Here is a 27,649-nt window from a genome sequence, read left to right as displayed (position 1 = left end):
ACCTAGAAAAACTAAGCAAAATATATTATATTTTTATTAAGCTCATGTCTTTAATATCTTTCCAATAAATTTCATCTTATTTTCAAAAATTTTGGTTTACATAGCAACTTTTTACTAGATATGTCTCCTGAGTCAAGAGAAACAAAAGCAAATGTGAACCATTGGAACTTTACCAAGGTAAAAACTTCAGCATAACAAATAAAAAAATCAAAAAATGTAATGGTGACCTATAGAATGGGAGAAGGTTATGCAAATGACATATCTGATAAAGGTTTAGTATCCAAAAAATATAAAGAACTTCTCAAACTCAACACCCAAAAAACAAATAAACCAATTAAAAAAAATGGCAGAAGACATGAATAGACATTTTTCCAAAGAGGACATTAAGATGGCCAGCAGATATATGAAAAGATGCTGAACATCACTAATCATCAGAGAAATACAACTCAGAACTACAATGAGATATCACCTCACACTTGCCAGAACAGCTAAAATTAGCAATACAGGAAATGATGGGGGTTGGTGAGCATGCAGAGAAAGGGGAACCTTCTCGCGCTGCTGGTGGGAATGCAAACTGCTGCAGCCACTCTGGAAAATAGTATGAAGTTTCCTCAAAAAGTTAAAAACAGAAGTAACCTACAATCTAGCAATTGCACCACTAGGTATTTACCCAAAGGATACAAAAATATTGATTCAAAGAGGTACATGCGCCCTGATGTTTATAGCAGCATTATCAACAATAGCCAAATTATGGAAAGAGCCCAAATGTCCATCGACTGATGAATGGATAAAGAAGAAGTGGCATATATACACAACGGACTATTACTCAGCCATATAAAAGAGTGAAATCTTGCCGTTTACAACAATGTGGATGGAGCTAGGGAGTATTACTATGTTCAGCAAAATAAGTCAGAGAAAGAAAATACCATATGATTTCATTCATGTAGAATTTAAGAAACAGAAAAAAATGTATGTAGGGGAAAAAAAAAGAGAGGCAAACCAAGAAACAGACTCCTAACTGTAGAGAACAAACTAATGGTTGCCAAGGAAAGGTGGGGGGACTTGGAGGAGGATGCACCAAATGGGTGATGGCGACTGAGGAGGGCTTGTTATGATGAGCACCGGGCATTGTATGTAAGTGATGAATCTCTAAATTCTATACCTGAAACTAATATTTCACTATATGTTAACTAAGTAGAATTTAAATAAAAATTTGGAGAAAGAAAAGAGAGTCTTAGCTTATTTGTGGGGGTCTTAGAGCTTGGTGGGATAAAGTTTGAAAAAAATGGTTGAGGTTTCTTCCTTTCCTGAAATTTTTTGTTGCATGGGCTCTTCACTTATTTCAGCGATATTCATTGCTGAGAACCAAGAAATACATTCCTACTGGAATTGACTTATAAAGTTTTAGTTGAAACATTATTATTGAAAGCCTGGATTTCCATTGCAAGAGGCAACAATTTTTTTTTTTTAACATTTATTTACTTATTTGCGAGAGAGAGAGATCATGGCATGAGGGACAGAAGAAAAGGGAGAGAAATAATCTCAGGCAGACTCAATGCTAAGTGCAGAGCCGGTCTTGGGGCTTGATCCCATGACCCTGAGATCGTGACCTAGCCAAAACCAAGACTGGGGTGCTCAATTGACAGAGCCACACAGGCACCCTTGCAAGAGCCAGAATTTTGAGGAGAGACACTTCTTTTTCTTTATGCTCCAAAGCTGATTTGTGTGGAGAATTTAGAACATCAAATTTATACATAAACCACAGATTGAGAATGCATATGTGATGGTTAGTTTTATGTGTTAACTTGGCTAGGCTGTAGTACCCAGTTTTTCATTCCAGTACTAATCTAGGCATTACTGCGAAGGCATTTTGTAAATGGAATTAACATCCACAATTACTTTAAGTAAAGGAAATTATCCTTGATAATGTGGGTGGGCCTCATCCAATCAGTTGAAGACTTTAAGAGCAGAAATTGAGTTTCTCTGAGGAAAAAGAAATTCCACCTGTGGACCACAGTGTCAGCTCCTTCCCAAGAGTTTCTAGCCTGGTGAATTTCAGACTTGACCAGACAGAGCCCACAACTGAGTAAGCCAATTCATTGCAATAAATCATTCTATATCTATCAATCTATACATGTATATGCATACACACATACATATATATGAGCATATATGCAAATAATATGAACATAAAAATCACCTTATATATGTATGTATGTATATGTGTATATACATACACACACACACACACACACACAGAGAGAGAGAGAGAGAGAGAGAGAAATATATAAAAATAAAAAAGTATATATCCTATTGCTTCTTTTTCTCTGGTAGAACCTTGACAGATTTAGCATATGATGAGGTAATTTTCTTGCCTCCCAAAGATATAAGGATTCATCAGAAGACAGGAGGGAATGGATTGGATGGAACCTCCATTCTCTTGGGCTGGGACCAAATAATCTGGAGGGAAGATATAAAAATAGTAGGAAATTATGCCCTGGGTGAGTAAAGAGATCACAAACTTCTATGAAACTTTTCACCACCCCCCCACCACATGGGTTAGCCTCAGTAAAATAAAATGGACATGTGTTTCAGGATAGAGACCCGAGGGCTCCTTTTTACATTGTCTTACTTTATGAAATCCTGGACTGGAGTGGAAGGGCATCCTGAAATTTACAGCACTCGCCAGAGCAGACAGAAGTTGCCAGGAATGAGCCAGTCGACTGGGAGAGGTCTCTTGAGGGAAAGGAGAAAGAGGCAGACTGACCCATGTGAAGCAGATTGCAGGATACCGTGGGGGAGCAGATGCCTCCACAACAGATACGACGGAGATGGAGAACCAGGAACAAAGCAAGCGTGGTGTGGTTTCCCGTGTGAAGGATCCGGCAGTGGACCGAAGCCCCTCCCACCAGAGGCTACAGAACACTTATGAAGGAAATTGAAGAAGTCGCAAAAAGATGGAACAAGGGCCTAGAAAGGACAAGATTTCCTTCTTCTCCTTTTGTTTTTTAAATGGTTTTTAAGAATGAAAATTTTTGAGGTTCCAGCATAAGTGATTTTCAACTGGGTGAGATGTTATTATAAACATTTCTTAGGGCTTAGTACTCTGCCATAATAAGTATTCAGTAAGAATTTATTGAATGGATGGACATATTTCCCAACACATATTTCCCAAGGTTTCTGAGTTCTCTATTTATGCATTTCTAGCATATTTCTCAAATCATGACAAAACTGTTGTCTTGACTATCCAACCAGCACATTTTATTCCTACTCACTGGTAGGACAGCAGTCAGTTTTATTGATTACGCTAGTGGAGCAGCCAAGAAATAGAGACCCTAAATCAAGGGCAGTTGTATTTCTTAATAGCTCTTCCATTCAGCACCATATTTCCATTCCTACTGTCTCAACAGATTCCAGTCTGTATTATATCATGTCCAGGTAATAAATTTTTAGTGGTTTCCTTTTGATTACACTTTTAGCCTTATAGTCAAAGAGGTCGCAACTCATCATAATTTAGTTTTTTAAACCATTAATCCATTACTTTAATCTTTCTCTCCGATCTGCAGTTCTTTCTTTCATGCTTCTGAGTACTTACACTGTGTGAGGCACAAGGCTAAGCACTTCATATGCCTTGCTTCATTTTATCCTCATGACAATCCCATGAAGTAATTACTAATATTACCATGACCTTGCAGTTTAGAAGGTAAGGCGTAGAGGAGTAAGTTGTGTGGGATCAAAGAAGGGGTAAGTGGCAGAACGGATGCAGACTCAGGTTTGACTCCCTTCAGAGCATGTATTCTTAACACAGTGCCTCAACGCATCCCCCATATTGACCTGCTTGTGAGCCCCTGGAAAAGTCATTCATATTTCAGCCTTCCTTTTTGTGGCTTATGATAGCATCCCTATATATCTTCTTTTTCTAAATCTTACCCTTCATGATCAAGGTCAATTATCCCTTCTGACTGACTTCCTCTTTGAGTTCTATTCTGGGAGATCTGTCTCTTTTTGAAATCTTTCCAGTACAAGGAAGAGAGAGTACTTCATCAGGGTGTTTTATGTTTTTGTTACCCTGGATATTTCCCCACAAGGTCAAAGTTGAACATAATGCATCTAAGTAGACATTTTCCTATTGTTTTTTGGCAGGTGTGTTGGAGATGGCAGTTTTATAAATTCAAACTCATGGTTCATATGGCACAATGATTACCAATGAAGACAATGACTTCTTACCCTGGTTTCTCCTTTCTTCATATTTAGAGAGTAAATAAAAAATTAAAAAGAAAAAGGGAAACACAATTCTCATGATCTTTCCTCTTAGAGAAGTTTCCAGAAATAAACAACTGAATTGATGAATCCTTGTGGAGAACTTTATATTTAAGTGGTCAAGATATAGGCAAGAGGAACAGAACAGAACCAAGTGGACAAATATGCACCGTTTATTCTGATACTTAATATCAGTTCTGATGTTCAGTGGAGTTATGTTTTATTCTTGGGTATGTCTCCAAATTGATGGGCAAATGTGGACAAATCACTTCCTCTTGTTGGATTTCAGGTTTCCCCACATGTTGAGAGAGAAGACAGTACCAGCTGTTGTAATATTATTTGATTCTGGGTGGAAGATAAAATGTTAACAAAAATGTTTGAAAATTCATTTTTCAAGGGGAAGTACTAGGAAGAGAAGATAAATGAAGAAAAATTAAGAAGAAATATAGAATGAAATTGAGAAGTAAAGAATGGATCCAGTTAAACGGTGATTGGGAGGAGATAGAGGAATTTCTAGTTGTCTACTCATTATCTATTTCCCCCTTCCCTTTCATATTGGAATCCCCCCTCCCCATTTTTTTTTTTTTTTTTTTTTTTTGGTGGTGACAATGTATTCAGTACTGGAAAATTAGATGGCAGGACTCAACAATAATGGTAGTCCTAGTTCCCGCATTCCGTGCTGCCTTGGCTGTTAGGCAGGCTATGTGACCAAATTCCTACCAATGAGATCTAAGAAGTAGAAGTTTTCTTGGCAGAATTTCTGGAAAATCTATTGCCTTCCTGATTAAAGGGGAAAGATGGAGTTTCATGTCATCTTTGAACATGGACTTAATGTCGTGCTACAGTAGCCATCTTGGCATGCCTTAGGAAATAATCATTTAACACAATAACCAATGCACAAAAGATGGTGGAGTGAAACAAAGAGCTTGGGATTCTAATGGTATGGCCGAGCAGCTGATCCAGTGTCAGCAGGCACTTACTTCTGGATGGTGTTCATGTGAGAAAAATAAATCCTTATTTGTTTAAGCCATTGTTGCTTGATCTTTCTCTTTGGGGCACCTCAAATGCATTTCTGATGCAGAGGGGATTGATGAAAATAGCGATGTAGACTCCCTACCCTGGAGGGGAGCATGAGAACTACGAGTGCATCTCTAGGTAAAGGAACCTAGGAAAATGAAAATCATTGCCAACAGATGAAGGCAAAGTGTAGGCTTAGATTAAGGCTCCAGAAGTAACTTTGAGCTGGGGTGGCTCAGTCAGTTAAGCATCTGCCTTTGGCTCAGGTCATGATCCCAGGGGTCCTGGGATCAATATCCTGGGTTCCTGGGATACAGCCCTGCCTTGGGCTCCCTGTTCAGCAGGGAGCCTGCTTCTCCTTATACCCTGCTCATGCTCTTTCTCTATCTCTGTCGCATAAATAAAATCTTAAAATAAAAAAAAAGAAATGACTTTGAAAGTCAGTCAGGATAGATAAGTGTGATGTTTTTGTTTGAAAATTGGTGGAGAACAACGAAAAGAACAAGTGAGATATGGAAATGGAGTTCTGCAAGCCCTATTTTAAAGACAAAATGATGCAATACGAGGAGACATTTTAACAGGAGATGATCCCCCAAGCATAGCACGTAGCTTTCCTCTGGTATATTTCTATGACAACTTCTTTAACAGTCTTGTGTTTGAAAAAAAAAAAAAAAAGGTATTATTTTAGGTATTTATAAAAGCACACCCTTGAGTCAGACAAGCCCAAACTAAGGAATGTTCTACAGAACAACGTTCTTCAAAACTCACGTCATTGTCTTCAGATTAAAGACAGAGCTGTGGCTGTTGAATGCAAGGTGTGATCCTGGATTGGAGCCTGGATTAGGAAAAAAATAATTTTTTTCTATAAAGGTCATAATAAGATTATCATTGAAATATGAATATGGACTTTATGTTAGATAGTCTGATTTTATCAGTGTTAGATTTTTCTGAATGTAATCATTGCTTGGGGGATAAGAGAACATAATTCTTAGGAGATACAGCCTAAAGTATTTAGTAGAAGAGAAGGATCATGATGTCTGCAAATTACTCTCAAATCATTCAGCAAGAAAAACATGTTTAAGTTTGTATGTTTGATGAGAGATAGAAAGCAAGTGTGAGACAATGTTAACAATGGGTGAATCCAGGTGAAAGGTATAGGGGTGTTCATTTACTGCTTTTGTCATCTTTATATAGGTTTAAAATTTTTCCAAAATTTGAAATAGTTTGGTAAATATCTTAATCTTTTAAACTTACTATAGCTGAAAAGCTTGGTCAAGTTCCCAGACTTAAAAATGTTTGTTATTTGAAGAATCTCTAACCTCCCTTCTGGCTGGTATTTGAGCACATACACATACAATTATATGAAATTACCTGGACACCATATGTGTGTGTGTGTGTGAGAGAGAGAGAGAGAGAGAGAGAGAGAGAGAGAGAGAGATGTATGTATGCTTTAGGTTTTCTGAGAATTATGGCTGTGAGACATAAACAACTTTAAATGCCAGACATATTGTTTATAAGATTTGTCATTCCGTATCATCTGTGTGTTTACGACTCCGAGTCTGTAGTTTCTTTCCCATCTTTAACCCAAAGGACAATTTCAAAGGCATATGTATATACCATGGGAGTTGGACAGGGTTTAATTGGGTATGACATGGATGTCTCAACGTACGCAGTGGGGCTATTACCTCCGAGGGAGAAATATAAAAGGCAAGACTCTGAATATCATTGCAGGGCTACTCCAGGCACTACTGACTGTTGACTAACTGCGTGTCTGCCGGCTGGGTCGAGTAACCACTGCTTCCTTTTTAGAATTCCCATGGTGGCTATTTTGTTAAAACATCCGTCATGGACTTAATTTTAATGCTTTTCCATATACCTACTTATTATTTAGCAAAATCAAAGAGGCTTATTTAAATCTGACTATTTTCCTGCTTGTGCCCTTCCTTAGAATTACCACAACCTCAGACAACGGCAGTCCTCAAGGCTTGCTCCCCTCACGGGCGCTGCGTGTTCTCAGCCCAGGCTAAGTGTGACTGCTGCTGGGTGGGGGGAGTTATTCTTGGAAGTTCCTAGTTGTGCCATTGTGAATTTGGTGCAGGTTTTGTAACTTCTCAGTTTCCTCTTCTAGAACACGGGTACAAGTAATGTCTCCCTTCCAGGTTTTTTGGCATGATTAGATGAAGCTAATGGATGTGAAATTGTTCTTCACTGCCTTTCACAGAAGTCATGTGTACTATGTGCAAATTTCCCTTCTTTCTAAGTCCATTGTTTTTAGTTTCCAGATTATTTCTATTGTAACTAACAACTGTGCTGAGAATATATTTAATAGAATCCCTTCCATCCAATCAATCATGGATCCATGAAATTGTAAGCATTATGGGCTTACAATATTGGTCGAGATGCTAAGAGTCACATGTACCCCGCTTTGACGCTAAGACCTCCTGATAACCAGTAGACATTTTGATACCTTTATTTTCTTATTGATGTCTATCAGGAATTAGTTAATACTCTCTTTAATCTTTTGTAGGGCACCCCACTCTCAAACCTTTCACAACTGGTTTCTAACGAAGTGGCTCTCTGTGGGTATCTGTTTGTGTTGTTGACTACCTGACTGCCTATTTCTGTCCATGCTGCCATCTCAAATTAAGCTGAAGCCTATACTGGGAGCTGGTTACTAATTCAGGTCACCAGGTTAGGTAGTGAGAAAGGATTCATCTTCTCTTCTTTGGTCATACTCTAGTATGGCTGTTGCCAGCTGGGCTCCCTCTGAGTGGCTGCCTGTTGACCTGCCCATCTGTACCAGCTCATTAGACCGATAAATGGGTTGGATGCTCATCTGTGGCAGGTAAGGGAAAGCATCATGCCTCCAGAATTGAATGAGTAAGCAGAGAATCTGTACTTTACATGGCAATTTTCCTACATATTCTTCTTTCCTTTAAAAGAAAATTCCCTCAGCATATCTTTGACTCTTTTAATTCCTTTTGCCTTCTCTCATATTTTAGGGATAAAGGATTCTTCTTCTCTGTGTCCCTCACCTTCCTTTACTGATCCTTTAGCAAGGGCTGGGGACTTTCTCTTCAAAGCTATCCTGAATGTGCCAATGTCTCCTCATCTCAGCTTCTTTTTTCCCCTCATAGGGTCTGCCACTGTCTTTCCTTAGCTGCAGTTGTCTCTCACCTGGACTTCCTGCTTCTCTTTAACCTGTTCTCCATATATTACCCAGAGGGATCTTTCAAAAAGAAATCATATCACAAAAATACCCTTTTTCAAAACTGATGATGTTACCCCATTATTCTTAGGAGAAAAATCCAAACTCTTGGGATGCCTGGGTGGCTCAGTTGGTTAAGCCGCTGCCCTCAGCTCAGGTCATGATCCCAGCGTCCGGGATGGAGTCCCACATCGGGCTCCTTGCTCGGCGGGGAGCCTGCTTCTCCCTTTGCCTCTGCTGCCATTCTGTCTGCCTGTTCTCTCTCTCTCTCTCCCTCGAAAATAAATAAATAAAAAAATCTTAAAAAAAAAAAAATCCAAACTCTTTACCCTCCTCTTTTGACCTTACGTGAGTGAGCCACTCCTATTTCCTGATTTGGTTTTTTTACACTTTTCCTGCTTCAATTAATTTCAGCCATATTGACTGTCCTCTGGATGGGCTGTTTGTTCCTACTTTAGAGTCTTTGAGTTAGCTGTTCTATCCACCTGGATGCCTGGATTGTTCTTCCCTGGGTCTTTCCTGACTATTGCTCATAGCTCAGGTTTCAGCATAAATATCCCTGCCTTGCAGGAACTGGGATCACTCTAACTCAAGTCTCTTCACCTTCCTTGCTAGTTACTACCTTATAATACTGGTTTTTCCCCCTTCCTCTTCTTCACAACACTTATACTATCAGGGACATTTTATTTATTGTTTATCTTTTTAAAAAAATATTTATTTATTTATTTCTGCACATGCACAGAGCAAAGGAGATAGAGAGAGAGAGAGGGAGGGCATGAGCAAGGGGGCGGAGCAGAGGGAGAAGCAGACTCCCCTCTGAGCAGGGAGCCCAATGTGGGGACATGTTCCTAGGACCCTGGGATCATGACCTGAGCCAAAAGCAGATGCTTAGCCCACTGAGCCACCCAAAGGCCCTCTTTTTACTATTTGAATATCATCCCTAGAATGTAAATTCCCATAGGCAAGGCATCTTTTTTGTTTTGTATGCCATTGATTTCTGATGCTTGTATTGGTTATTGTAGGAACTAAAAAAAAAAAAAAATTAGTCAAAGGAAAGGGAGAATGAATAATTGTCCATGTATTTGAAACATTTAGAATAGTATTTTAAAATTGTGGTACTATAAAGATGTCTGTGGCTCTTTTTCCAGGCTCTGGCTTTAGCTAGTTAGGACCCAATTTCTGTAAATGTCCCAAACACATCCTGGGCCTGATCCTTGCGTAGCCACCAAATCTTTGTTTCTTCAAAGGACATTACCTCTTTTACCAGACTCATAGCAACTGTAGGGACCACAATTTCTATCTATGGAATGACTAGACTGATGTGTGTGTGTGTGTGTGTGTGTATAGGAAAGGGGAAGAAACGATGAAAGGAGCAGAAAATTAAGGGAAGAAAGAGCTGCAAGGAGAAATATTTGAAATTCAACTAGCTCTTTGGTATAGCTAGTGGTGGAATAATACTGTTTTTATCACAACTGTAGTCTGTCACCAAATGATGGTAAAAATCCCAAAGAGAGGTTGGATTTTAAAACTTGAATCTAGAATATATACATCTGTATTAATCAAGTGAACAAAAATCCAAAAACTACGTGTCCCTAGATTGACAAATTGGCATGGAACTTACTCTTAGGAAAACCGTAAAGAAAACTTTGTGCGTTCTCGATGTGTGGCATTCCTTCAGCTCACCACTGTAAACCCTACGTAGTACACAGATATTCCAACTCCAGAATGTATGCGGTTTTCTGACTATGTCATTTTCAAGAGTTAATGTAGTTTCCAAATATGCATTTAATTTATACCAGAGAGTAATTTATCCAGTGGAAAGGTTTGTCCAGCTGAAAGTGAATCTCTTGTTTTTTCATAAATATATAGAAACTATTTTTTAGTTTTCTGTGACTAGTGATTATAACATTTCTAGTCACAGAAGCTGTTAGCAATGGTTTTTATATAATGTTTACAATATCTGCAAAAGAAGCTCATTTTCAGCTGTGTATCCCTTTTAGTACCACGATCTAACCAACTGAGCTAACTGGCCAATTCACTCTATCTCCTTTAGCTCAATGCTTGCAGGAATAATAAAATATACTCTTATTTTGAAAAGGTCCTGGGCAAGCTACTTTTCTAAATAGCATGACCATGGATATGCAGTTTTTAGGGAGACTAGAAATGTGCTGAAGGTTGAGGGCATCTCTGATGCCTGATCAGTAATGTGCCCTAAACTTTCAGCACCATTTCACCCCATTCTTACTGTGACCTTCATCAAGGAAACTCTAAGAAATAAAATAATGAATTGTACCTTTGTGCTTCAAACTTATCATGTGTAGTATTACTCATTAAAACACAAATATATTAAAACAAAGAATAAAATTATATCTTACAGATATGCCTTGGCCCTATGAATGTTATTTTACATTATTTAAATAGATTCTGTTTTCCCACTACTGTGTATTGTGAGTTCTGAGTAAAATCCCTTAAGTTTGTTTACTGACACTTTCTTAGTAACAGCTTTGTGTGGCAAAGTTACTTATTCATTAAGGAGTAGAGATTGTACTTCTAGATAGTACCTTCCATTGGATTCAAATAAACACATTGTCCATTATTGCATGTACGTTTCTTACAATGTTTCTATTGTGTTTTGTCTTTTGCCTTATTTTTAATTTGGATCCAAAAGCTTTATGCTATTAAAGAAAACAGTGAGAAAATAACACAAGAAAAATAGGAAACATGTAAATACAGGCACAGAGTGGATCAAAAGACTTTTTTGGGAGCTAGAAGTAGGGATAATTATTGGATATTTGTGGAGTACAATGTCAAAAAAGCCAGTCATATCATAATCAGGGTAGTAGACAAAAACTTTATCTTGTATTCCACACATATTTTGTGTATTTTATAGGTACAAGTCAGGGAGAAAATATATTAAAAGTATATTAAGGTTCTATGAAAACAATGTAAACAGCAGCAGCAGACTTCACTTGGTCATAGCCTCTGCCTCTCTAGTGACTTGAGTGCAGTGGACACTTCTTTTAGGGATTGTTTTCAGTGTTTCACATTCTAGATCATTTTTGGTAAGTTGCCAGAGTAACTTCCAAAACAATCCATCTCATTATAGCATTCTGTGCATAACTTCTGCTACAATCTCTTATGTACTATAGTCCAGAGTCCATTCTTGAGAGCGGCTTACAAAGACTTTATAATCTGGTTCTAATGATCGTCTGTAACTTTATCTGCAAGCGTTTGCTTCTGCACTATTCTTAAACCATCCCAACTTCTCATCATTTCCTGCACATACCATACCCTTTCCTGCCTCTGTGGCCTTGCCCACACTCTATCTGTGCCTGCCAGTGACTTCTCCTTTTCCCCAGGAGACAGTCAGTGGTGGATCTGAACTGAGTTCAACTTGCTTGATCAGTTTGCTCATCTATAATTGGGAATAAAAATGTTTGTTTTATAAAATGAGAGACAATATGCAATAATTATGTCTTATGATTTGGGTGTTTATATGAGGGGTGGAAAGAACTCAAACTTGGGTGTCAGATATACCTGAGTTCAAATTCTAAATTAAGTACTTAGGAGCCAGTGATCTTAGCAAATTCTTCAATCTGCGTCAGTCCCACATGTGGACACACATGTCCCTCATGTGGGGAGATGAGCACATATTTACCCTCCAGGATTCATGTGAGGATTTAATTAGACAATACCTTCAAGTGTTTATCTTCAACCAGAACTTCAATAATGTAACTGATTCTAGTTACAACTTCAGTAATATAAATACTTCATGTTAATAATCAGAAGATGGTAACTTTGGTCTGGCACATTTTATGTATCTAAGTACATAGAATATGGCACATTATAATATATATTAAACGTTTGCAGCAACTTCCCCAGAATAAGTTTAAAAGTAGTGTAGGTTCCTGGGGACCGACAGGAGAAGAGCGTTTGTGATAGTGTAGCTTCTGGTGTTGAGAGAACCATGCAAACTCCTCTTGGTTCCTTCCTAGTGTTGAGCACAAACTCTATTGTTCCACACACTCTATTAGAAGAAAGTTAATAGGTAAACACAATGATTTGGGATTTTTCACAATTCAAATAATACTTTTATATTTTGGCGTTTTCATCGATAATATTATGATCAGTGTTGGTTAGAAAAACAGGAAAGGAAAACATATAGTAAAATGTAGGGCAAAGAGATTAAAAATAAAAATTATGCAAAAGATAGGTCTAAGTATAATAAGAGGAACTGGCTTGGACAACAGAATGAAAAGGTGGGAAGAAATGGTACCAGCAAGAATATAGGATGTAGTCATAATATTTGGGTTAGAATCCAGGTAGAATAGGTACATTTTCATGTGACTTAAAAAAAAAAAAAAACAAACACCAAGTGAAGATATTCCTTTGATAAAGTGAATAACACTATTTGCCATTATTTAAATTGTGAATAATCTGATTTTCCTTTAGAATTTGCTCAAAAGTGAGAATAAACATGTATATTCACTTTATCCACTTACCACTATTGGGAAATCTAGGTAAATATTTGACATTAAATATTTTGCAAATTCTCAAAGATTTCCTATTTTACTAAAATATGGCATTGTAATTAGTTTTTCAAATTACTATGGTTTTGTGTATATAATTCCTGCTTATCAAATGCTGCATGCTTTTATCACATATCCAAATATTCTTCTTTCTTAGTTATTCATTTTTTACCTTCTGCCACTAATACAAGGCAATTGGACTGTCCTTTATTGCTCAAAGAAGGTAGAGCCCAGAAGGGCCTTTCTGGAATAGTCAAGTTCTTGCCTAAATTCCAAAACTTAAAAGTCATGTCTTTGAACTGCAAAAGCCAGATACTTGAGAGAGCATATTTTTCCTTTTTATTCATTTCTTTGAATGCTACCATCTTGGTTTTGACAGTCAAGACCAAATACTGAAGGACTCAGAGAACTGAATGTTTCCCCAACCTATAGAGATGGGTAAGCATGTGTGATACTCTCAAAGCTGTTTTCTTGAACTTGGTGGGAACAAGATGTGAGCATGAAACACCTTGTCAGTGTGGAATCTAAAATTCCTTTGGGGAAGAGGGGAGGTAGAAATCACCGAGAGAGTTTGGGGGTTGCCCAAACAGAGGTGATTCTTGTCCCAAATCCTAATTTGCAGCACAAGGAAAGGGCTCGTCTCTAGCAGAAGCCATGGGTCCTATGTGATGCTAGGGGGGTGGGGAGCTGTGGTGGCGAGGTAAGCTAAAACAGGGGCTGACTCAGCCCCGAATCTCTCTGGGCTTCTGACAGGTGAAGGCCATTTGAGGGTTTCCTATGCTCTCCGGAGAAGGTTGGTTATGAGCAGACAGTCAATGGAGAGAGGCGTTATTGCCGGGAGAGAAGCATGTGGATTATCCGGCCCTGCCAGCTGGAGAATAAGGAAGTGTTTGAACGTTTTGGTGAGTGCTGGTGCCAACACCCGACAGAGGAGCCAAACCTCACATGGAGCTGGCAAAGTTGCTGCAGATGTTCATCCTTCCACCTGCCCTCCACTTCCATGTTTCAGAAGCTTCCTCTGAACCCACCTGCTACTGGGCAGAGGGGGAAATTTGTGGGTGGACTGGGTAACAATTCTTAAGGGATTAAGATTGTACTTAAAAGATAAAGTTGCCAATTCTTAAACGAAGCTGCTTTGAATTAGCAAATTTAAATGTCTATCTTTTTTTTTTTTTTTTTTTTTGGTGAGAGTCATGAGCTCTGAGTTTCGTCACGGACACAAAATTTCAACTTTGCACATCTGAGATTTGTGCCTTAAAAATGAAAGTTTGTATATTATACCCCCATCTGGTTTTGATATACTTAATATTAATGGCGGGGCAAAGCTATTACTCTGTGTGTTTGTGTGTGTGTCTATATGTGTGTAATAGTTTACACCTTCTCCTGAATCCTTAAATTTCATGACCAATAATGTTGGCGTTGCCTTTTAACCTTCTTCTCTGAACTCTTCCCCTACCCTCTACTTCCTGAGGGCGAAAAAAAGCCCCCAATACTAAGAGATGAATTTTCCTGAAAAAAGTGGTCAGAATCGAAAATGGATTTTGTGTGCAAAGAGACCGTGTGGCAGAGGAGCGTGTTGTATCAGGAGTGAGGGCTGAGTGATGGGGGAAAGGAGGCAGGAGGGGTCTACATGGTCTTGCATCAAAGAGAGAAATCTGGAGGAAGAGAAATCTAGAGAAGAGATTACATTCTACTTCAATAAGACTTGTGTAGACCATATACAGTGGATGATTCTTTAAATCTTTTCAGAGGCATGAGTAAAAGTGAATGCCCTTGTTCTATATGAGCATCATTAAATGTGAACCCATTCCGAGACTGGATCACATATAACAGCTTTATAAAGGTTACACTAAAACCATCACCAACACATCCTGCCTCAGCTTGTTCCTTCTGCTGCCTCTCCTTCATGGACTGCTGGGAGTTTCACTGAATTCTCTTCTCTCTCAACACTTATTCTCGGTCTGCACACACCCCTTATTTTTATTCCATGCGACGTAGCATCATTCTTCCTTGGACTCCTTCATGACACACTGCTTTGTTAAGTTCCATTTTTCTTGGTCAGTACCACATTCATTCCTTAGTTATCTATTCAGGTATTCATTAGAGCTGTACCAAAGGCAAAATGTCAAGGGAATTTAATCATGACAAAATGTTTGGTCTTGATCTATCTCTTCACATCTTTAAGTTAATAATTCTAGCCTGTGCCTATTCGGATCTATCTTATAAGACAGACATTAAAGTTGTCATAGATTGTGAACTCCTAGAAGAAAGGGAATAAGTCTATTTAATTTCTTTGTGCCGCTCCTCCCAGGTAATGACTATAATGGACCATGAGAATAATATTGAACCCGCTATATATTACCAACATAGAAACTTTGAAAGAGATGCCAAGAGCCAGCAGCACTACAAAAAGATTTGTATAGATTTTTTTTCCATTAAAATGGATTTGATGGACAAATGATTTGCTATATTCTTTCAGGTCAACTCTGGGGATGAATGCTCCGTTGCTGAGAAAAGTTATTGAATTTCAACAAACAAAAACAATCCTTCTTTCCAGGGAGCTTTCAAGATCAAGGGCGAGGGTTACAGGCGGAAGGGGAGAAATAAAAATCTAAATTTAACTTAGCTAAACTAGTCACCTCTCTTGATTTTAACACAAAGAGGGAGGTTAAGTGGAGGTTAAGAGAATCTAACAGAAAGCATGAATGATGATGTCTTCTTCTTTTTTTTTTTTTTTAAGATTTTTATTTATTTATTTGACAGAGAGAAATCACAAGTAGGCAGAGAGGCAGGCAGAGAGAGAGGAGGAAGCAGGCTCCCTGCTGAGCAGAAAGCCTGATGTGGGGCTTGAACCCAGGACCTGGGATCATGACCTGAGCTGAAGGCAGCGGCTTAACCCACTGAGCCACCCAGGCGCCCCATGATGATGTCTTCTTGTCTAAGCTGGAAATGGGTGAGAAAGGAGAAACATTTATAAACCATGAAGCAGTTTTGCAGTTTCCAACAAATCAGCCACAACTAGGAAAGTAAAAATGGCATATCTTGAAAGATATTTCTAGCCTGCTCTGGGAAAAGCCTATTAAAATATCAGAAGGCCGAGGGTGAGTTGGAGGAGAGAAGAGGCTGAAAAGGAAAGACAAGGACCAGAGGTTCTCTGGGTGTACGTCATGGCAGCACCAATTGTGCTCTCAGAAGCTGGTGCCTGATGCACCTGAGAATGTAATCAGTTATTTTCATTAATTTATACCTGCGTCATGAAACCTGGATACAAGCTTTCAAAACAGCTTTGTGCGGTAGCTTATGGGATGTCTCTCAGGAGATCCAGGCATGTACATTTATAAATTTTGTTCAAAATGTGTCACTTTGTGTCCAACAGCACGTTTTGCTAACATTTCATTTCAAATCTATAAAGTAAGATTTATTTGCTTGAATGGCAACACCTAAAGGAACCCGCAGGGTGATAGCTCCCTTACGCTGTGATGATTAGATGTTGGAACCGCCTTACTGAATGCGGCAAATATTAGCCATAAAGTCCCTGAGAGCAGGTAACTGCAAAATGGGGGCATATGTTACCCGCAGAAAGTGTGTTTAATAGGAAACTATCCTCTATGAACTTCCTAACTCATGAGGAAAGGATCTCAAGGATTAGAGGTAAGCAGAAATAAGAATTCTGGTTGTAAGATTGGGGACCGAGAGGCTGGAGTTTCTCTTCGTGTGTGTTACGTCAAGAGGTGTGGTGCGGCTGAGGAATAGAGACGAAAAAGGAGAAATCAGGTGGTGGTGAGGGGGGAAAAGGAAGTGGTAGATTAGAATAGGAAAGCAATATCTGGGCATCTTGGAGGCCAGGCAAGGAAATGCCGCTGATTCCAGTTGGCACTAAGCAGACTGTAGGTGAAAGAGATGAAAAGGAGGAGAAAGTGAACACACGGCAGGATCGAAGCCTGAGGGAGGCAGCCTATTAAATGGTCAGGGAGACGCATTCAATTTTCACACACCCACTTCATCTCAATGCAAAGACCATCTCACCCCACCCATAAAGAGGAAATCAGACTGGCATGGTAGCAGGTAGCTTACTACCAGTGTGAGACTTATTTGCTACCAAATCATAAATTGCTAATGCCTTTGGGTAGCTTCGCACAACAGCGAAGATGCCTCACATTGCTTCTCTAAGTGTCCTTTCAATCTCTGTGAAGTCGGAAAACATGTTATTCCATCTCAGGAAATTGTGTGTGCTGAGGTGGGGTGAGCGATGAAAAAAGCAATTCAGGGGACTCTATTCAACATGAACACTGTCTCGACTGTATCTGCCCTCTCTGGCACCTCAGCACAGACAGAAAGATAGAAGTCAGAAGTCACAGTATTCTTTTTTGTGGGGGGAGAGGGGATGGAAGAGGTTAAGTTTATAGGTATTATAGGTATTTGATGTCCAAGTTATTTGGGTGTACCTAGAGAAAAGAAAGCATCTTTCTGGAAACTAGAAATGTCTGGAAGATTCTAATAGTTTATAAATTACTCCTGAGGAGTTGACAAAGTTTCTCCCACCACAGCTTCAGTGGACACCTGCATAGCAATCCTCTGATTACCGCATCTTAGAGGGACGGCTCCAAGGGTCAGATTCAGTATCTACAGGGCATACAATGGAAAGGGTTATATCTTTTTTCTTTTTTCTTAAGATTTTATTTATTTATTTGACAGATAGAGATCACAAGTAGGCAGAGAGGCAGGCAGAGAGAGGGTGAAGCAGGCTTCCTGCTGAGCAGAGAGTCTGATGCGGGACTCGATCCCAGGACCCGGAGACCATGACCTGAGCTGAAGGCAGAGGCTTAATCCACTGAGCCACCCAGGTGCCCTGGGCTGTATCTTTGAAGACAATTTAGTTGTGGGGTGCTAGGTGACTCAGTCGGTTAAACGTCTGACTCATGGTTTCAGGTCATGATCTCAGGTTGGAGATTAAACCCTGAGTTGGGATCCACTCTCAGTGGGGAGTCTGCTTCTCTTCTTCTCCCTCTGCCCTTCCCCATGCTTCTGCTTTCTCGCTCTCTCCAAAATAAGTAAATAAATCTTTAAAAACAATTTAGTTGTCTGAGGAAGAACATGGGAGCATGGACTGGAGAGGGAATACAGATAATGAAAGTGTCCGCTGGATCTTAATCTACTCCGAGATTGATAAAAGCCACTGTCATTGAAGTTCCTTAGGGTCTGACTGCAGGCATGGACTTGGAGAGATGTGATCAGACCCTTCTCTCTCTGTCCATTCTCTACCTGGCTGTGAGAATGAATTAAGAGGTTTATCTCTAGGCAGGTAAGTGAATAATGATTATACTAAGCTCAGTGTATTGGCAAAGTCTTAATCTTGGAGGCCAGGATTTTGGTGGATAAGTAATTTATTTTAATAACCTCAGCGTAGTTTCTCTCTACTTTAAGGTGATGTTCTATGCCTCTCATATTTCCTGCACTTCTTGTCCTACATATGAAATTTGGAGGCCCATTTTTAAAAAATATACTTTTTATTTTTAAATTTGTTTTTTATTTCATTTCTTTTCATGCTTATGAAATTCATTGTTTATGCACCACATCCAGTGCTCCATGCAATATATGCCCTCCTTAATACCCACCACCAGGTTCACCCAACCCCCCACCCCCCTCACCTCCAAAACCCTCAGTTTATTTCTCAGAGTCCACAGTCTCTCATGGTTTGTCTCCCCCTCTGATTTCCCCCATCTCACTTTAACTCTCCATCTCCCCATGTCCTTCATGTTATTCCTTATGCTCCACAAGTAAGTGAAACCATATGGTAAGAGTGAGTAAAGAATAATACACCGGGCAACAAAAGGGAACACAGCTATATGACCTCAGTGTCTTTTTATGTAAAGAATGAGTACTTGCGGGGGAACCTGGGTGGCTCAGTGGGTTAAGCCTCTGCCTTCCGCTCAGGTTATGATCTCAGGGTCCTGGGATCGAGCCCTGCATCAGGCTCTCTGCTTAGCGGGGAGCCTGCTTCCCTCCCTCTCTCTGCCTGCCTCTCTGCCTACTTATGATCTCCGTGTGTCAGATAAATAAATAAAGTCTTTAAAAAAAAAAAGAATGAGAACTTGCTACTCTAGAAACTTTGACTTTCTATTGAACTCGAAAGCCTAATTTTATGAAACGTCAATTAAAAAAGTATTTGAGAGACATAAGATGAAACTAACTAGATAGCGATTCACTGGAGACTCAGATGCTGGAAACAGAAAAGAGTATTTTTCTCTAAGTATATTAATTAGGAGAAATGATGGTTAAGGGACAGCAACATAATTAGATGTTTTAATGAATTAGCTCATGCAATTGTACAACCTCTCAGTTCAAATGCATATTCAGTTCTCCAATAAAAACAAAATAAATATTTTAACTCTTAGCTGCCTTTTAAAAAGGGTGAATCTTACCGCTAAAGAACTTTTAAGATTATCTGCTGTCCTTTTTTGTAGCTGATAATATGGGTGGCGTTTGGTTCAACTGAGTGCCTTGACTAGAGATGGACCTGGAGTTCAGTTTGGAGACAGGAGCTGAGGCCAGAGAACTGTGTTGTTCTCCACTACGGAAGGAGAACTTGAGTTCCAGGGACAATATTGAGGGGAAATTGAGGAGGAATGATGGAGACAGAGAGTGGAGAGAGGAGCCGGGACAATTGCCAGAAGCAAGGACTCCACATGTTGTACAGCAGCAGGTGCAAAATCCCCAAGAGTCCTCACAAAGACTAATTCTCAGAGGGGTTTTTTTTTTTTTTTTTGAGAGTACTGATTACTTAAAAAAAGATATATTTATTATTATAGAAGATTTAAGAAATAAGGTGACTCTAGTTAATTTAGGTAATACTGAAATAATTATAAAATGAATCAACTTAGCAAAAAAAAATCAAACAGCCAAATTATTATAAAATACAACTGTTTCTTTCTTCTTTTGAGAGAATGTGTGCATCGGGGAGGGGAGTCTTGGGGAGGTGGAAAAAAGAGCAGGAGAGAGAATCTTAAATAAGCAGGCTGAACGACCAGCATGGAGCCCCACATGAGGCTTGATCTCACAACCCTGAGATCATGACCTGAGCTGAAATCAAGAGTCAGATGCTTAACTCAATGAGCCAGCCAGGTGCCCCCTGGAAAATACCAATTTCTAACACGAGTAACAGGAGATCTCACTTGATACTATTTTTTTTTTTTCTTCTTAGCTTGGCTTTTGGCATTACTGTGATAGACAATAAAAGCCAAATTTAAAATATCAATGACTTGTTGATTCCTGTTTATCTCCAAAGAAGGAAAAAGCTTTTGGTTGTTCTGATCAGAGTAATGGGTGAAAATATAAAATTGAAGAGAATAAGAAAGTACCTGATCCCCTACATGCAGGACAAGAAATAGAGTTGCTGGAGTTGTGGGGATAAGGAGGGGAGAATATATCCAGGAGGACGGAGAGGTAGGCTAACTTAGGAATTGAGTAAATATTTATTGGTACTTTTTTTTTTTTTAAGATTTTATTTATCTATTTGACAGACAGAGATCACAAGTAGGCAGAGAGTCAGGCAGAGAGAGAGGAGGAAGCAGGCTTCCTGCTGAGCAGAGAGCCCCATGCGGGGCTCCATCCCGGGGCTCGATCCCAGGACCCTGAGATCATGACCTGAGCCGAAGGCAGAGTATTTAACCCACTGAGTCACCCAGGCGCCCCTTTATTGGTACTTTTATGTGTATAGTTCTGTGTCAAGTTCTGAAAATAAAAGTGCATTCTAAGCAAAATCCTGGGGTCAATACAGGTTGAATTTAATTTTCTATACATTCAAATTACTTACATATGTATCCTAGTTCTTCTGTTGGTGTACGCTGGCAGATAATCTGTAGAGCAGATGGAACCAGCTCATAGAAGGAGACCCATATATACCAGGCATGGGTTTCTTGAGCTTCCCTGGGATGGGGAGGACCTTACCCCAGGTTGTGCAAACTTTGTGTTTTTTTCTTTTTTGAAAAATTTTTAATTAAAAAAAATATTTTATTTATTTATTTGACAGAGAGAGAGAGAGAGATCACAAGTAGGCAGAGAGGCAGGCGGGGGTGGGGGAAAGCAGGCTCCCTGCCGATTCCAGGACCCTGAGATCATGACCCGAGCCGAAGGCAGAGGCTTAACCCATTGAGCCACCCAGGCACCCCAAAAAATTTTTAATTTTTTATTAACATATAATGTATTATTAGCCCCAGAGATACAGGTCTGTGAATCGCCAGGTTAACACACTTCCCAGCACTCACCATAGCACATACCCTCCCCAATAGATCAATCTTTTAAGGACTATTTTAATTCTAAGATATCATAGTATTAGAAAATATTAGAACAAAAATCATGTTTTACTAACACAGGCTTTTCAAGGAGATAGGCTTGGAATGAAATCTCTTTTGCAACAATTACTAGGAAATGATCCCAGACGTGCTACTCAGTATTTCTCATTTTCTGTTTCCTCTTTTGCAAAATGAGAATATCTCTTTGGGCTTTTATGGGCATAAAATCAGATAGTGTTTATAAAGCACTTAGTACATAGTTCATGGTCCATGGAAAGCTCTCATTAAATGGTAAATATAACAACTACAATTATAACCACAATCATAGTGCTTGAAATCAAAATGGTATATTTTGTTTATAATTTTTCAGACAAAACAAAAAATTTAAAAAAGGCAACCTAAGTAGATCACCCAATTCCAAGTACATTTCAGTTTAATAAGTTTGTCCTAAAGTGTGAAATTATGTTCGGAAAACTATTTGTTCACAAATGCAGTACTTTGTTTCCCTTTATGCAGATAATGATGATGTATTTGCACAGACTTATTAATTTTCTATTTAAAATTTAAAAATATGATTCCAAACTCAAAGAAAGAACAATACAAAAGTATTAGTAACCTTCAAAAATATTGAGTGGAATAATAGATAATTCTGTAATCTGCATATTGGAGAGTTTATTCTCTCATCTTTTGGAGGTGGGTAAATAGGTCAGTATTCTCTTTTTTTCATATCCTGATGGTCTGTTCTGGGGAAACCTCTTCCTTTCTCCTTCTTAATGGTTAGAGAAAAATTGCTAGAAGATATACCTGTTGTAAGACCTAAGAAGAAGCCCAGATGGTCTTGTGAATATCCATTTGGAATCTAAAAGTGAGGACTTTCCCAGCTGGATCAGTTCTTGGCAAACACTGCAGTGGATCAAGTTTATGTTTGGGCTTCTTCTGTTTCCTATTTCCTCACTGGTTCCCTGTCTCTCTGAAGTATTAAGTAAAATGATTGTTTTTGTTTAATGATACTATTTAGGTAATAAGTAAAGCATTTGCTGATAAGGATTTCAGATACAATTCTTCTTGGGGATTGTTTTTTAACTCTTAATTTTGAAATATTATAGACTCCCAAGAAGTTGCAAAAATAGCACAGAGAGGTCCTATGTACTCTTTACCCAACTTCCCCTAATGGTAAAATATTACATAACCACAGTACATTATCAAAACTAATAAATCAACACTGGCACAATATAGCTAACTAGACTACAGACAGAGGAATTTTTGGAGAATTAGAAAGTCTCAAGGGTGAAAGAAAACCTTTTCTAAATCTTAATGTTGCCCCAACCTGTGTACACTTAGGTTTTTGCCCTTGTCTCACTGGTAATCCTAGATTAACTTTCTGTCTTCTCCATTCTCCCTTTCAGAGCACGGATCATGCTGTAGTCACCCTTAAGTCTCATGCTTATTAAGGTAACTGGCATTCAATAAGTACTTTTGGTTGAAAAGATAACTAATAATTGCTATTGTCTTTACACACACGATCTCTCAGAGTGTTCATGGTCTAGTGGAAAGAGTATAGGCTTTAAAAGCATTCAAATCTCAAGTCTTGTTATTTAAGAGCCTGAATCTTGTGACAAGGTACTGAATGTCCTTGGGTCTTGCCTTCGTTGTGTGTTTCATTCTACATAATAGAGTTGTTCTAAGGATTCAAGGAGGTAATTTATGTATTAAAAAAGCAAACATAAGGGCTCTGGGGTGTAGGTAGGGTGAAAAATTTTATTGCAATTTTACAAACTAAGGCTCGCGAAGGTAAGTCATTGCTGCAAATCTTAGGACCAATACGTGGGGGTGCTCCAAAGCACCCTGAGCAAGCAGTCTTCTAGGAGATCCCATAGCCTTTCTCAGGCAGTAGGAGAGTGGATTAAAAAACAAACAAACAAACAAACACAAACAAACAATAACCAACATACGGTAGTTACAGAGATTTAAGATTTGTCCCTACATAGTTGTTGACTTCTTTTGCTTTGGGCATAGAAAATCCTCTTGGTGGAGCTGAATGGTGAGATAAAGTAGGAAGTGAATTATGGGTGTTGGTTGTTAATTGGAGGTTCCTGCCAAATGCCCTTCTACCCTCCCCACTCCTTTGACACCCTATAGCCAGGAATCCTGCTTGCCAAACTCTGCATCAGATGTTTGTACCTTTATCTTTTGCAGATGGTGTGGAAGGATGAGAAATTGGACTCTTTAAGTACTTACTCACACTACAATGTCAAAAAAAAATTTTTTTAAATCACAAGATAACTTAAATTTTAAAAAGTTGGAAGGTTTTGACATCATCATCATTATCATTTACTTTTTATTTTCTATTCATGAAAGTAATTTTTTTTAACAAAAGAGAATATGTAAACAGGGAACTTTCTTTTACTCAGCTGAATTGGCTAGTAACACATTAGCTAAAGTTGCTTTTCAACCTGCTATGAGCACTTTTTACATATCCTTGAATTCCTCATATTAGAATTCCATTTTCCATATTAGAATGCTTAACTTGGAAGTATTCCTTTAGTTTATTTAACCTATTCATTTCACTGAAATGGAATAGGAAACAGTAAAATGTTATTGATTTACGAGTGTTTTGGCTACAAATATTAAAAACTCTGGTAGCTTAAATGCTTGGATTGTAATGAGAAACATTCAATTTTTAGTGATGGTTTGCAATTTGGATTTTGATCCTCTACTTAAGAAAATGGGTAATGGGTCTTAAATGTAGGACTGAAACCATGAAACTTCTAGGAAAAAACATAGAAACAAAGCTCTTGGGTATGGATTTTGGTAATGATTTTTTGGGTATGGCACCTGAAGCACAAACAAGACAATAAAAGAGAAACAAGTGGAACTACACCAAACTAACAAGCTTCTGCACAGCAAAGAGAACCATCAACAAAATGAGAAGAAAACATTCAGAATGGGAAAAAGATTTGCAAATTGTATATCTGACCTGGGCTTAATATCCAAAACATAACAAGAACTCACATAGCTCAATAGCAAAAAGCCAAATAACCCAATTAAAAAATGGGCAAAGGACCTGAATAGATATTTCTCCAAAGAAGACATACGTAGGGCCAATAGGTACATGAAAAGATGCTCAACATCACTAGTCCTATGCCAGGAAAATGTGAATCAAAACAACAATGAGATACCACCTCATACCTTTTGGAATGGCTGTCATTAAAAGGACAAGAGATAAGAAAGCCTGCATGGATGTGGAGAAAAGAGAATCCCTGAACGCTGTTGGTGGAATTGCAAACTGGCATAGCCACTATGGAAGTATCCTCAAAAAATTAAGAATAGAACTATTACATGATCCAGCAACTGCGCTTCTGGAAATATATCTAAAGGTAATGAAAACCCTAACTCGTTAATATGATGCACTTGTTAATATGCACCCTGGTATTCATAGCAGCATTATTTACAATAGCCAAGACATGGAAACAACCTACATGTCCATCCATGGTTGAGGGAATAAAGAAGTGGTGGCATATATATAAGCATATATACATATACATATGTGTGTGTATATACACAAACACTATGGGATATTATTCAGTGATAAAAACGAGAAAATTCTAGTATTTATGACACATGGAGGGACCTTGAAGGCATTATGCTTAGTGAAATAAGGCAGACAGTGAAAGACAAATACTGTATGATCTCACTTATATGTGGAACCTTAAAAAAAAAAAAGGAAAGTCTCAAAATAAATTCATGGAAAAAAAAGATAACACTTGTGGTTACCAGAAATAATGGGGGAGGGGTGGAGGCTGGCAGAAGTGAAGGAAGGTGGTCAAAAGATATAAGCTTCCAGCTACAAGAGAAGTAAGTGCTAAGGACGTCATGTCCAACAAGATGATGACAGCCACCACTTCAGTGTGATTGATGTACAGGACAGGTCTCAAGAGAGTAAATCCTGAGTTCTGATCACAAGGAAACAATTTGTTCCCCTTTATTCTTTTCTCTTTTCCTTTATATTGTATCTATATAAGAAGACAGATGTTAGCTGAGCCTGTTGTATAATCATTTCACGATATATATAAATCAAACCATCATTCTTTTTGACTTAAACTTCTCCAATGATGTATGTCAATTATTTCTAAATAAAACTGGAATGAAAAATGAAATCATAGTTACCAAGATTAGAGGCAGAGAAAGCTAGGAGCTAGAATGTTTCTTCAGGATTCTGAATTGTTGCCTTGGTTTTGAAGCTGTCTCTCCCATATGACCATTAAAGTAAAGCATACTGGAGGTCAAGGGAGGAGAGGAAAAAAGAAAAATCACTTTGATGCAGGACATGGCATCAGAACTGGGAGAGTTCAGAGGGAAATTTACTTGGAGGCATTGTCAATAGACTATCTTAGTAAAAACCGACTTCTGCAAACTTTTAAGAGATCAAGGGATGTAAATATGCATGTGAATTCTAAATTTGTTAAAGCTTAATCCCTCCCAGCATCAGAAGGTATTACAGATCCACAGAAAGTTTTCCTTCTTAATATGTTTTGGCTTTCTCATCAGTTATTATCTAGGAAATATAAACATTTTATTTCTACTTACATAATACCATTTAAGTAAGGTTGAATGCAAAATGACTCTCTTGATTTACATTTTTTTTTTCCTGAAAAGTAAACTATAGCACACAAAGAGAGAGCAAGAATCGTCATTATAACAAAAAATGCCCATTTGGGCTCCTGGTCTGTGCTTTTCATTGCTTTGTGCTTTTCTCTGCTCTTCTTTCAAGGAAAAGTGAGAGATCTTTTTTAAATAAAAAAGGAGTTTTATGAATGCATTTCTCAGTGAGAAGGCACACCTATGATATCAAATCACAAAGACTGGGGCCACGAAGCATTAAAACTACACATAAACCAGAATAAATGTAGACTTTACCAGATATTTCACATGGGGATCTTACTTGAACACAATCTCTTTAAAGACTACTTCTCTTGAAATAGTATCAAATTATTTATAAAATAATTGTTGCTTAAACAAATTGGTTGTTAGGAAGCATAGGTTTGTATGTCATGTTAATCTTGCTTAATTACTGCCTCTGCCAATATATTCCAGTTTCCAATATAAATACCAGAAATGACTTAAGAATAATTCTGAAGTAAGATTACAATTTTATCAGAAAAAAACAGTTTATATTAAAAGCATAAATGTAAGTAATAAACATTTGTAATTGTGATTAATTCATACAATATTATTAAGGTATATAAAATTAAGTAGTGAGCATACTTACAGTATTTACCCAAAATTAAGATGTAGAAGAAGACAGGACCAGATGTCATTTCCTTCTTTGTGAGCAACTGATTAATAAAAGTGAGTACAATTTGGTCTTGGTTTCTGAGTTGCACACAGCTCACGGTGGTTGTGTGCTATTTCTGTCTGCAATCTTAGCAGCTACAAAGCAGTCCTCCCTCCTTCCTCTCTCATTTCCTCTCCCTCTCTTTCCATTCCCTTTTCTTTTCTTTCTTCCTTTCTGTTTCTCAGAATCTCTCCTCCCACCCTCCTCCTCTAAAAGTCTTAGTATCCTTCTTTACACCCCCCCCACTACCCCGCTCTGCCCTGCCACAGCAGACACACACACCCCAGCGTGAACACAGACAAAGCTGAGCAGTGAGCAAAAGTTTCAGACAGAGAACATACAAGCTCTTCTTGTTGACTCTAAACATCTTTTTTTCTATGTCCGGCAACAGTCTACAAATGACGGTGTGTGTGAACTGACAAATGTCTGAGCTGATCAAAGTCACACTACTAGAAAGAAACCAGGAGATATATTACAAACGAAAAAAATTTTTTTTCCCTCAGTGACTTGGGACTGAGAAAAGAACAGAAGTACAAGGGGCAAAATGCCATTGTGTAATTAACTATAAGGCAAGAATTAAAAAAATGTAGCTATAGCAATCTTTTGTGATCTGAGTTTAGGCACTGGAATGATAGGATATTGTGCAAAGAATAAATACAAAGGAATAAAAAACAAATCTTAAATTTTCTTGAGCTTGTGAGTTTTACTACAAGTGGAGACCACAATAGGTCATTGGTTGTGGAGTAAAGCCTTCCTGGGTTTGAATCATAGTCTGATTCAAATTGTTAGTTGTGTAGGTGCCTGCTCTTGGCTGAGCTTTGGTTTTCTGGGGGAAAATATCTATTCAGCAAGGTAGCAGTGATGTCCAGCCCTGAGCAATCTGAATGTCTGGTTCTAGTACATAATAGGTGATTACTGAATGGCTGCCATTCATATGATGATGACTTTAATCAGCAGAGAAAAAAAAGCTTGCAAATGTAAAGAACATTTCCATGCAATGCTTTCTCTT

The 27,649-nt window shown here is 38.4% G+C and overlaps 1 protein-coding gene across 1 annotated transcript in view; it reads right to left on the bottom strand.

Moving 5' to 3' along the window:
* LOC111155743 (relaxin/insulin like family peptide receptor 1) overlaps positions 1-26,866 on the bottom strand; it is a 103,800-nt gene extending 76,934 nt beyond the window's left edge. The window contains exon 1 of the mRNA XM_022516122.1: positions 26,575-26,866. Within this exon, the coding sequence (XP_022371830.1) occupies positions 26,575-26,623 (49 nt within the window). The 5' untranslated portion in view covers positions 26,624-26,866. The remainder of the gene's footprint in view (positions 1-26,574) is intronic.
* Between the last annotated feature and the right edge of the window lie 783 nt (positions 26,867-27,649).

The sequence above is a fragment of the Enhydra lutris genome, unplaced genomic scaffold (genome assembly GCF_002288905.1).
Source record: "Enhydra lutris kenyoni isolate GAN:26980312 unplaced genomic scaffold, ASM228890v2 scaffoldscaffold3, whole genome shotgun sequence".
Classification (NCBI taxonomy): Eukaryota; Metazoa; Chordata; class Mammalia; order Carnivora; family Mustelidae; genus Enhydra; species Enhydra lutris.
The sequence above is the reverse complement of the archived record's forward strand: the minus strand, read 5'-3'. Positions and strand labels throughout refer to the sequence as shown.